This window comes from Meleagris gallopavo, chromosome 12 (assembly GCF_000146605.3).
Source record: "Meleagris gallopavo isolate NT-WF06-2002-E0010 breed Aviagen turkey brand Nicholas breeding stock chromosome 12, Turkey_5.1, whole genome shotgun sequence".
Lineage (NCBI taxonomy): Eukaryota > Metazoa > Chordata > Aves > Galliformes > Phasianidae > Meleagris > Meleagris gallopavo.
The window spans coordinates 8051477-8064238 of record NC_015022.2 but is presented as its reverse complement, the minus strand read 5'-3'; the positions used below and the strand labels follow the sequence as shown (position 1 = coordinate 8064238).

Genomic DNA, 12762 nt, shown 5'->3' with positions numbered 1-12762 from the left:
AATCAGAGACTGAGATTAAAAAAAAAGGTAACTCAGGACACATTTTAACATATTGTAATGTCTTTACTAAAGATACAGAACTTATTCTAGAGAATTTCTGTATCGCTAATGTATTTTTTCAACTTAGTTTTTTTTTTTTTATTTTTTACCTTCAGCTGAATCTTTTTCTGCAGTTCTTCCATGGCTTCTTGTTGAGCTGCAGTTAGAGCTGCCAATCTCTCTTCTCGATCTCTAACAAGAAAATGATAAATGCAGAGGGAAACTTTTAGTAATATTGTGAGGCTGAGAAATAATATTAATGTCATCTTTTGCCTCCATAAACATTCTGCAGTCAATGACCACTTTCACTGAACCACAGGGAAGGAGTACAATGGCAAATAAAAAAAAACCACAAAGCAATAAGGGAATTACATTTCATAATGAATATTTAAAGACATATAAAACTTTGACCAACAACAAACGATACAGTTACAAGTGACAACTGATAAACCAATGCTCTAAAAAGTCACAATCCTAAATTTTCAAGTTGCCAAAGGACAGCAAAACAATTAAGCATTTACTTTAATATTACTTTCTGCACAAAACTGCAGAGTCAGGAACTATTTTTGTTTACTGTGTCTACAACCCTCTTCCAATAATGGAATCATGCCTTAAAGATCAGTCTATGCTCCTTCCCAGTCTTTGCTACTGGCAGCTTTTATGAAAGATTCCAACAGCATCACATCTATTGTTAGTGGATATCTGATATACACACAGGAAAATGAGATTTAAGTTAAAGTCATAAATAAAACCCAAGGTTAAAGGAAGATGCAAAGGGAATCCCCTGAGCACCAGTCACTGAAGAAAGCAAGAAAAGCAAAGTAACCACAGTAGAAATAGAAGGCTCAGATAATAACACTTTTTGAAATGAAAAGTCACAAAGTATAAAAGTAGACAGGAGGGACAACAGGACAGGAAACAAGATTAACAACAAACATTAAGAATACTTGGTCATTCAGAAACAAGCAATCTCTTCCAAATACCATGGACATAGGCAGGAGGGTGAGAAAGAAATGATGGATTAGAAGCATTACAAACTTCATGTGCTGTTTCCCACAGAATATACAGAAAGACTGAACTAGTCTTCGATTTTGCTTTAAAAAAAAAAACAAAAACAAAAAACTGACTTACACCATGAGCTGAAACAAATCATAACTAACACAATCCAAATCCAAAGTGTAGTTATTTCTTTCAGTGTACAATTTAAAATATTTGTTTAATCCTACAGACTAGGATAAATCAATATTGTTGCATACTTGGATTAACAGTGTTTGAAACAAAACTCTCAAGTTCCCATTTACAAAGCATCAATGTTATCCCTCTCTAGGCCCTCCTGAAATGCATACTTTTTACATTTTACTGTTGTTTTATGATTTCTACTGATTAGAACAAAATTCTCCATATGAGGGATTATAATTCTCTGGAATATAAAATCCAGAGAAATTATATCTAAAACTTTACTGGAACATTAACATATCATAAGGGCAGAGGGGTTTTAAAGTCAGTTCTAAACACACTAACTCTTTCATACACGTGCTTTAACCACCACCAGAAGCACATACATATAAAGCTTACACTGAAGAAGCTTTAAGAAGGTATTCCAAAAATGACTCATTGAAGGAAGCATCCTACCTTTAGGGCGAGTCAAATCCTAGCAGAACCTGATCAAGTTGAAGGCAAAGACAGAAGGGGCAGTGCAGACAGTTTGCAGTCAAACTCATCTCTCACTCAGCTTTTGAGCCACAACACTTTGAATCCTGCTCTGCTGTGTTAGAGAAACCTCAGAACTCTTAATAAGGAAAGAAGACTGAGACCAGAGATAACAGAATGCCAGATTGTAAGGCACCATACACACATCCTTTCCTACTCTGTCACAAGCGGAAGAATAAAGAAGAGAGAAAAGGAGGGGAAACCTCATCTATCTCATTCAACCAGCACCTGTCAAAGAAAAAACTGCAAGCACTTACCACAGTACCAAATACAAAGCAACTGAAAACTGAGTGTTACAGAATCAAATAAGAGGAAATTTGCTGAAATAGTGCTAACAGAGGGCAAATGGAAACTGCAACTCTTCTCATCATAATGAAAGAAGTAGGGGGCAGCAAAGGCAAGAAGCAATTCTAAAACTGATTAAGAAGAGTACAGGATGGTATACCTTAAGCCTTTAGACAAGTTCTAATTGTAGAGCACCACAGAAGGCAGAGAATGTATTAAATATCTTTTTCCCCCAAGTTCTTTAACACCTATTTCAAATCTCAGAAGTCATCCACTCTCTGGAAAGGAATGTAAAAATGCACTGAGCCTTGTAAGAACTGCCTGTTGTGATTATAAGAATAATCCCTAATCAACTGCCTCTTGTTCATCATGTCAAATAAACTAAAACCATGTCACAGCCTTTTGTCTGTGTAAAACACTGAAGTTTTGTTCCTCAGTTTTCCAGCTTTCAAGAAAACCACCTTGTTTTTTCCAGATAAGCTCACAGGCATTCCATTACCTCAACAGCTACACAGACAGATGTCTGACAGAAGGTAGAAGAGGGCATACAATTTCAGAAAGATGTGGAAGTTTCACACATGCACACACTGTCATCTTGAAACAGCATAACCAAAAGTCTCCTCTCTGCCAGCCCTCATCTACCTCAAGAGAGTCAGATATGAAAGAGACTTTCCCTCTCACTCTCACTGTGACTGCAAGTCAAAACATTCAGGAGAGGTCCATGAAGTCCTGAGCAAGGCCACGGATCCAATCCACTACTACATCTAAACACCTCACTGAAAATGAACTCTTCATGATGTCAAGCTAGAATTGCCCATGATTTTTGAACATGTTTTGATCACCTTCTTCCATTTCAGAATATTTTATTTGGAGAAGAAAAACAATTCATAATGATTTCATATAAAACAAGCTCAGACAATCGGAATGTTTACACAACCACCACTGAATGCTTCATGCCATAAGAAGAATACAACTTCTGTTTAGATTTTATGGAACACTTGTGGTAGTGGAACTGTAAGGAGAAAGTGAATAAAAGGAGGTGAATCCAAATAGAATTAGGAAATAAAGGGAAAGCAGCTTTTTCTGAATCAGACTTGTAAGTAAACCTTCCTCACACACTACACTGTCACACCCTACACCCAAGGGTGTACTTTCAATACTTCATTCTCTTTGCACTACGCTTTGCTGCAAATGAAGGAAAGAGAAAAGCCCACCTGAAAACCCCTGTATGAACTTCTGATCATGGGCAAAAACATAAAACAAGTACTTCACAGGCAGTGGAATTAATTAAGCCTGGTTTCCCGGCTTTTTGCTTCACAAATGAAGTCTCTGCTGTCTACAGAAAAGGTGAAGTCAAATTGATGCCAGTAAGTCCAAAAGTTACTGGGGAGCAAAGGAAATAGCGAACACAGAGACATTAATCTTGCTTCCTTTGAAAACTAAGCTAAAATATAAAAAAGGCAAATTATTAAAAGGTCTTGTTAGCAATAAAAGTAAGATGAAGTAATGTTAACAATATATAATAAAATACAGCATTGCACGTTGCAGCATGCATGTACCAAGGAATACAAAAATCTATTACAGAACTTACGAATTTTTTTCTTTCAAACCATTCATCAAGAACATTTATTAATGCTACTCTAAAAATACTAAGCCTGAAGACCCTTATTAATACACAGAAGACACAGAATGCCTGAAAGGATAATGATGAAATAGAGGAAACGAGAAAAATGTGGCAAAGTCACCTGGCCCTTTCCCGTGCTGCATCTTCCCGTGCTTTCTCTTTCTCTTGCCTCTGCTGCTCAATCCGTGCTTCTTGTTCTTTCCTTTTCAACAGCAGCTCTTCAACCCGAGCCTGGCGTTCTGCTTCCAGAGCTCTTTTACGCTCCTGGTTAAGAAAAATAAATTTTAACTCCTCTTTTAGAAAAAAAAAAAAATTCCTTCATAGAATTCTTCCTTGCTCTCATGATGTTCTTCCATCATGCACTTCTGTTAGATGAAGAACTGATGCATATATTCAAAAAACTGAACATAAATAGAAAGCACAATTGTGTGAACTCAGCCACAATTTTGCTCATCCTGAAGAAAATAAACAACCAGAAGTTCAACAAAATGATCAATGAGAATGAAACATTTTGAATATCTAAAAGGATAAGCATGATACAAAACCAAAATATACTCCCACAGAACATTGATATTTTAATAATTGTATCAATAGGACTTTGACAGTTCACTTTGTACTATCACTGAACGCACAATTCCTCCAACTCTGTTCAATTTTTAACCTATTTCCTGACCATAAAGTTCTGAAACTCTATCTGGTATTCTAATCCTGACAGATGCGCTGCACTTGAAACAGAAACAAATGTAAAAACAAAGCACATTTGAAATCACATTCTGTAAGACATGAGTAGACATACCAGTTGGCTAAGTGTCATTAAAAGGAAAGATGACTGATTTAGATGAACAGTCTGGAGACAAGTGAATATTCCACATGTTCTTCTAATCTTTATGGAACTAAGAGTAATAGTCTATTTTGTATGAGAGACTAAAAAAAGCTCCTTGCACAACCTCCAGCCCTGTAAATGGACACTGCTGTACTAGCAAGGAATTACCTTTCTTCCAGGAGACAGTATGAGGTTTCTTTAGCATGAAGCAAGATCTCACATTTAAAAATGCACTGTCCTGGCTCGTACATGTTCTAATATATACCATTGCCACTAAACAGAATAACACAAAATGTGGGTGAAGGAAAAATCTGCAACAAATTCTAAAAACCACAGAATGTTAAACAAGGTTAATGGAAAGATGGTTTTAAAGGCGAATCTGCAGAATTTGGTGCAAGGAAGGAACAAGTAGATTTTATTGAGTGGATCTGAGATATACTCAAGGGTAACAAAGACATAGTTCAGGCAGATAATCAGTTTCCATTCATACTGAAACTATACGCAATATTTAGAATCCTTGTGATTTAAATTTTGTTGTTGCACGTATAGCAAAGACCATCAAAGTAGCTTTGTTTAGATGTGCTGTATTCCAACAACACGTGAGGGCTGCTTTTCCCTTTTGCATGAAGTTAAACTCATGCTTTTAGGATTAATTTCTGATCACTTAATTGGAATTACTCATTCATATCTGTACTAACTGCTACAGAAGGTGTTACACCAGGAATGGATCCAAGTGCAGGAAAAGTTCCACTGTGAAAGGAATACACATTGTTTTGTAGAGGAGGATAACAGGGGCAGATAAAGCACGCCTTGAAATTTAAGGGTTTTGCTCAAGTTTTTTTAAATGGCTCATGGAAAACGCATAGTGGAAAACAGCTTGATCCTTGGTCAGGACAGAAAAGTGTGGTGATAGATGTACTGACAGATCATCTACAGGTCAACTACAGCACAGACTAATGCCCAAAAAGGAGTAAAACATAGTACATTAGAATTAAAAACCCCTAATCATAGAATCATAGAATCACAAGGTTGGAAAGGACCTACAAGGTCATCTAGTCCAGCCGTCCTCCCATTACCATTGCTACACAAGCACTCAACCAGATCTTGTAGCTCCTCATCCAGACACCTCTTGAACACTGCCAGGGACGGCGACTCCACCACCTCCCTGGGCAGCCATTCCAGTGTCTGACCACTCTCTGAGAGAAAAAGTTCTTCCTTATGTCTAACCTAAACCTCCTCTGGTACAACTTGTGGCCATTTCCTCGGGTCCTTCTTCATTGCTTGGGAGAAGAGGTCAAACCCCTCCTACCCCCAACCTCCCTTCAGGAAGTTGTAGAGTGCAATGAGGTCTCCTCTGAGCCTCTTCTTCTCCAGACTAAACAATCCAAGCTCCCTCAGCTGCTCCTCATAAGACTTGTGCTCCAGACCCCTCACCAGTTTCGTTGCCCTTCTCTGGGCATGTTCCAGTGCCTCAACATCTTTCCTGTAGTGAGGGGCCAATCCCATAACATGACTCCAAGAAAGCTCAATTCTAGAATAAAGGAGTGTAATTAGCTACAAAAACCCATGTCACTGGAGTCAGGTTTTTTCATAAATGATCTGGAAGGGTACATTTCTCCAATAATGGTATCTTTAGAAATCCAGGAACTTTTAATAACAGATTCTCTAAAAAAATGTTACCTAGCAATTCTGGAGCACCTTCTGTCTCAGAAAAGGCATCTGACCAACTGTGGTCAGTATCACATCACATTTTTCAACAAGGAGATATTACGACCATTACCAGCTGATTCTAAGCTCAAAAGGATTCTCAGACAAACTACAGCTTTGATCTGATGCACATATATACAGGGAGGAGGGAGTTCTCATGAAAAAACTTGCTTGTATTCCAGCATAGAGAACAGTGACAAGAAGTGGATGCGTGAGGTTGGAGAACTTAGTATTGAAATGCTGCAGTCAAAAAAAAGACTGTCAAGGATTTCAGGACTGTAAACCCATTTGTGTTATGATTTTCAATGGTCTTGAAAAAAAATGTATGATAATAATGAGAGTATATGAACATAAGGTACAATTTTCTGTTTCTTCTTTAAATTTCATGTGTTACTAAAAGATTGATACTCCATTAGAAGATAAACATATGTTTTTTAAAAAGCTTAAGAGAGGCAACAATCATCTACCCATCACCTATATTCTGGTCTAGAGGAACGTATCCCTGCCTACAGCAGGGGGGTTGAAACATGATCTCAAAGGTCTCTTCCAACCCAAACCATTCTATGATTCTATACGACCTCAGCCATATTTAGATTCCTCTCTTGGTACTGAACCATGGCAGGGGAAACACATTAGACTACACTCTCTTGAAGTTGAACTAAAAATTTAAGATGGAAAGCAACAGAAAACTGCACAGTCAAAAACATCTGTAACTGCAGGATGGCACTGAAATATATATCTTGTACCTGAACAGCTTCATCACGTGCTTGCTTCTCCTCTTGCCTTCGTTGACGCTCTTCTTGTAATTCATTTAAGCGCTGTTCATATTCTTTTAATTTATTCAGCACATCATGACGTTTGTTCTGAGCTTCTAAGGTGTTTATAAAAGCAATTTCATTTACCTGCAAAGATCACGAAGTGTGAGAAAAGATCAGTGAAGCTGAAGCTTTGTTTTTAGTGAATTCCATCATTTATTGATTACCCATCTGATAATTAATTTGGTGAGATATTACTACAGAATCTGTTGGAAATCAATACTTGACAAAATTGGTCTGTTTCCAGTGTTACTGAAGATAACCATGAATATTTATCAGCACTAACCCATACTAAAAACCTATGGATGAAATAGAAATTATTCTTCTATACCCAAAGTTTACGCTCTGTTTGAATCCACAAAATAAATCAGTGGTGAGGAAAATGGACAAACAGTAACACATCCATCTCACAGAAGTTGGTACTTGTCTTGTTCACTAATTAGTACTTATTTACAGAATAGATTTCATAGCACAATAAGCAAGTAATCATTAGGAATTCAGATAAGCAAATGGGCTGCAACAGCTATCACGTCCTTTCAGTTTTACTCATCAACTGCAGTTTCTCTAAAAGCCTTCTGGCCCAATTTACCTTCATTTCCAGAACAGAAGAATCTCAAAGGCAGAAGATCTTATACATTTAAATATATACATAAATACCTAAAACATCTGCTTAGCTGAGAAATTATGCTAATTATGATTTAATTAATGTAATTGAAGTCACAGTAACGTAAATGAAATAATAAGCTATGTTAGACTAAATTATGTGATCTAGAAACTGTTTTAATCTAAGAGTCAGAAAGGGCAAATTAGTGAAAAAGCTAAATGAGTTTTTGTTGTGCTTATCATGTAATAATGATGAACAGCTCAGCATCAATCACAGCTGGGACAAATGCTCATTAAATGCTCATTTGGCCTTAAGGAGATGCATGTATCTTGGGAAATATATATTTATTAAAGAATATGAATTAAGTCAACCAATAAAACAAAAAGCAGCCAGTGCTCATTTTCTGAATCTAGATATTCAAGTCTGAAGTGTACTAGTAAAATACTTGGGTTTCAGTAATTGTTGCGTTATCAATAAGTTTATGTCCAGCTTTTTAACAATATAAGTAGCACAAGCCACAGCAACAGAAATATACGTATAGAAGAACACAACGTGTAAGGACGCTCAATCCAGCATTGGCTATTTAATGAAGTGCAATGTTCTCCCCTTCTTTGCATTCTGCTGGAGTACAGAGAATTTATGAGATCTCCTTCCCTTCCAGGAGCACTGTCCCCAAAAATGCTGCTACATTCTCTGCGGCAGAGAGAGAGAGTTCTTATTTGAATCTGTCTTTTCTTCTAGTTCAGCCCACCATAATGTCTAATAACAGACTAATTTAAAATTCATTTTAGAGGGAAAAAAAAAAAATGCAGTTCTAGAGATTGGCATTTATCTGCTTCACAGGCGATACGTGTACACTCCTGCCCAACTTACATTATCCTTCACAACACATTCCAGAATGCTCTGTGGTACAGAACATACACAATCATGGCAGTTGAATATTTGCCCTTTAAAATGAAACAGCTTACCTTAGCTTCCTCCTCTTGTGCTTTTTTCACAATTGCTTGTAGCTGCACTTCACGTTTGAACTCTGCATGGAGCAATTTTTCCTCCATCATCCTGCGCCTTTGATCTAATAGTTCTTCTTTCCATTTCCGTACATCTTTCTCCTGTATAGAATTAGAGAATTCATTACTAACACAGCAGCTGAAAGTATGACCAGAATTTTCCTCTGAATTTTCTTGGTTCTGAAGCTTTAATTACAGAAATAAAATATTTTGAAGCCTTGCTTGCACAAATCCTGCACCACGTTTAACTCAAAGTACACTGATTTGCTAACTGTTTCACAATCCTCTGCAAAATCCATTTAAATTAATTCTCATCCTCCAGAAGTAAAGTAGGTAAATAATCATAAGTTAGGATCACAAGATAACCAAGTCACCTAGTGCAATGCCTTGCTCTAAGCAAGTTCAGCTATGAGATCATGTTGGTTGGTCGCTGAGGACCAGTGAGGATGTTATCCAGTTGGTTCTTGAAAACCTCCAAATATGAAGCAGTTACAACCTCTAAGTAGTCTGTTCCAGTATTTGGTTGTCCTCACAATGAGAGACTTTCTCCATGTACCTGGCTGGAACCTTTTATTTAAAAATAAAATAATTATGTCCATCATCTCTCAGCCAACTGTCATAAAGCACTGTGAAGAGCCTAACTCCAGTCCATTAATAATCACCTGCTAAGCATTGGAAGGCTGCCACTAAGTCCTAATCTATCCATCCACACAACTGGGTGGATAAGTGAAGAAGAAAAAAAAAAAACAGTATACACCTTTCATTATTTTACTTGGAACATATTTCTTCACTATTTCTAATCATTTTAGACTGCAATCTTTGGCAAATCATTCATATCTTCCAAGACATATATACAGCTCACATCACAACAGGAGAATTAACTGTCAATGAAGTCTCCTCGTCTTGGTATTAGCAATATCCTTATCTTAGATCAGAAATTCAAGCTCTTTTTGTAATGCACGAGTCACCAGTGAAAACCATGTGAGTTGACACTCAAGAAAATTTTGTTTTACTGTATGTTTTAACCTCCAGCATTCTGAGGCAACATGGAGGGAGAGAAAAAAGGTTTTCTGGAAAGCAGCAAACTGGCTACTTTGTACTATAGGAAGCTCACCCTCTCCATTAATTTCTGAAGCTTCAGTGCCTTTTCTTCACGTAACTTTTCTCTCAGCTGTTGAGCTTTCATTTGTTTTTCTTCATGTTTCTTCTTGGATTCTGCTATTGTTCTTTTAATAAAAAAAGCAGAACAAGAGTCAGTGAAACATCATCACGTGACAGCACTGCAAACATTTCTATGACATTTTCAGGAAGAAAACACAAACAGGCCACTGCAATTATTTCCCTTAAATGTAAATATTGTTCTTCCAGTCTTCAAATATTTACTTAATGGTCAGTGTAGCACGAATCTCCCTCATCATGAAAATAATACGCTCATTTCTTTAAAACTTTCCACCCACAGACTTAGAGAAAGTAAGTTTATGAGCAGTTTCATAGAGCCGTGACCTTGGTTGCTTGTTTCCACTGCCCAATCAAGACATGAAACAACTCAAACACCTTTTGCGTGAGGGCGATGACAGTTTCTCATGCATGTGTATTCCGTGGCCAGGCGGGCGTGCAGGCTCTTCTTCCACTCTGTCTCCCCAAGAATTACTCTGGCGCCACGATTCACGGGCTGTACATTAAGAAAACAGACTTTTAGAATTGGAACACTGTTTTCTAGGAGAAAACTGCTATTAATGAAGCTTAGTTCCTCTTGAAGTTCGCCCACAAATGGATCCTCTACAACCTAAGTAAGGTGCCAACTTTGACTGAAGCGTCTCTATTCCCTGTGCATTTTCAATGCCTAATTATTTAATTGGACCGCTAATTAAATGTTAAGATAAAACTGGAAAACAAATATTAAAATCCTAATAAAGACGTGGTGGTAGAGACACAGATAGTTTGAACACTGAAGTCCATCTTCCCTAAGAAAGTAACATCAAATTTAACAAAACCTGGAATAATAGTTAGACGTTAGGAGGACCTCTCAAATTCTTCTGCACGCATACATAAAATGGGCATTTTTCTAACTTCTGCTGCCATTGCAAGTTAAGCACAGTAATACACAAAAATTTTACCTTCATAATCTGCCAAGACATCATTCCAGTCCATAGATATACCGCAAAAAGATATGCTTCCATTGCCCATACATGCCTGAAAATTAATGGGATCCACAGTAAAAAACAGAATTTAACATGGGAATAGACACATGCATTAAATAGTGCTAGCGCAGTGATTTCCCATAATGTTTCCAAATTCAATTAGCCATCTCTAAAATTGATGCTGTTTCTGCTGATTTTGAGAGAAGGCAACAGAGACTACTGCCTCAGCTGTAGTAGCCCCTGTCTAGTAGCAGCAAGAATAAAATAGCCGAGTTTTCCCAGTTTCTCACACAGAAGCAAGCAGAAGGACACAATGACTGCAACATCAGCCTCAGCAGCACAACACTGTTGAATTTATTAAGCCTAAGTACTCCTTAAGGTAGTACAGTATCATTATTCCATGACATTGTTTACCTCATTTGCACATAAAGGTTGCATTAACGTAAAAAGGAACACTAAAATTCTGGATGTCAGCAAAGCATTAATACAAGTTTAAAGTTAGCTATTTTAAAATAAATCCAACACTCACAGAGAAATCGCTATCATTGTCAGTTTCTATATTAATGTCATTGTTTTCCTCTGCTTCTATCTCTCTAGTTAATTGCTCCTCTTCTGCAATAGCACTAGCAATAGCTTCTTCATTTGCCTTCTCCAGGCGATCTGCCAACTCTTCCTTCTTTGCAAGGACTTCTGCCATAGACTGCATAGGAAATACGAAACCAAGAGTCAGATCTGGACACAAAAAAGTATTTTCCGTGTAGTTAATATGAATTGTATTACAAACAAAACTGTATTTTGTTCAACATCTAATTGCTTGTACATCCTTCCTATGTTTTCTGAATGCAGCATGCGAATGAAATACAAACAAAAATCTGAAGCTGCTCAATTATCAACTAGTTCAAGGACCATGTAAGTCACTTCAAAATTATCATTCACATAATCCTTTTTATACATTCTATACATTTTATACAAACGTTGTCATTAAAACAACTAAGATAGTTCCTCTCTAACGACTGTCTTTTCAAAATCTGACCTTAGGAACTAAGCATTGCATTGTTTGAAACATTAATAACATGCCCTGTTCTACCTTCAGAAAAGGAGTCATGCTCCAAAGCAGTATTTAGAGTATGACAAAGAATCTGCAGATGAACTGTATGTGGAAACTTGACTGTGGTTAGTACTACTTAATCTCTGGCTATACCTATTTTTCAGCAAGAACAGCAAGATAGCTGGGCAAGAACATAAGCCTGAACATGCTGATTGTTGTCTTCTCAAATAACCAGCATTAACTTGTTCATTTCCACTCCAGCAACCAAACCCTGTGCCAAAACACACAAATCTGAGCTCACTGCAGTCTAATCAGGAGCAGGGAAATGCTCCCAGGAGACAGAGATCCCACTAAACTGTCAGCCTTCTGAACTGTTAATAATTGAGAATGTGAAACAACGTCACAGCATTGCATTGCACAGCATTGTAGCACAGAGATGCTATAAATGAGCTGTTTCTAAAAGCAGCCATACACGTGACTTGGAAATTACCCAGTCCAGATTGATAACGATGCTAAAGGGAAGGTGATATGCAAGAAAGTTTCTATAAATTGGAATATTAATCTAATTTCTGGGGAGGAAAAAACCAAACTGGATTTTATGCTGCACTACTGCAATTCTCTACTGTGAGAAAACTAATAGACACCTTGAAACCTGCAGAATTCAACAGACAAAAAAGGATATTCTTCATAGGACGTCATGTAAAAGGAGAACATTGACTTGACATTTGTTATCTGAGAATGGCATCTGTCAACATTTTGAGTTGTATCAGAAGACCCAAGAGAACAGTTCAGTTAGCTTTAAAAAGCTAAGAACTCTACATTTATTTGCATGAGAATTATGATATTCTGTGAGTTTCCAGTTTGGATATTTAACAAAGCAGGAGTAAGAATTTAATAAGAATCTTAATTTAAATGAATAGTAATAGAAGGAAATAAAATGATAATAATCATTTATGTTA

At 37.0% G+C, this 12762-nt stretch overlaps 1 protein-coding gene across 1 annotated transcript in view; it reads right to left on the bottom strand.

Moving 5' to 3' along the window:
- The window catches only part of SCAPER (S-phase cyclin A associated protein in the ER), a 56811-nt gene extending 45338 nt beyond the window's left edge, over positions 1 to 11473 (bottom strand). Inside the window, 8 exon segments of the mRNA XM_031555302.1 lie at positions 150 to 231; positions 3780 to 3922; positions 6935 to 7090; positions 8576 to 8716; positions 9729 to 9840; positions 10169 to 10286; positions 10732 to 10807; positions 11285 to 11473. Coding sequence (XP_031411162.1) covers positions 150 to 231; positions 3780 to 3922; positions 6935 to 7090; positions 8576 to 8716; positions 9729 to 9840; positions 10169 to 10286; positions 10732 to 10807; positions 11285 to 11461 — 1005 coding nt within the window. The 5' untranslated portion in view covers positions 11462 to 11473.
- Between the last annotated feature and the right edge of the window lie 1289 nt (positions 11474 to 12762).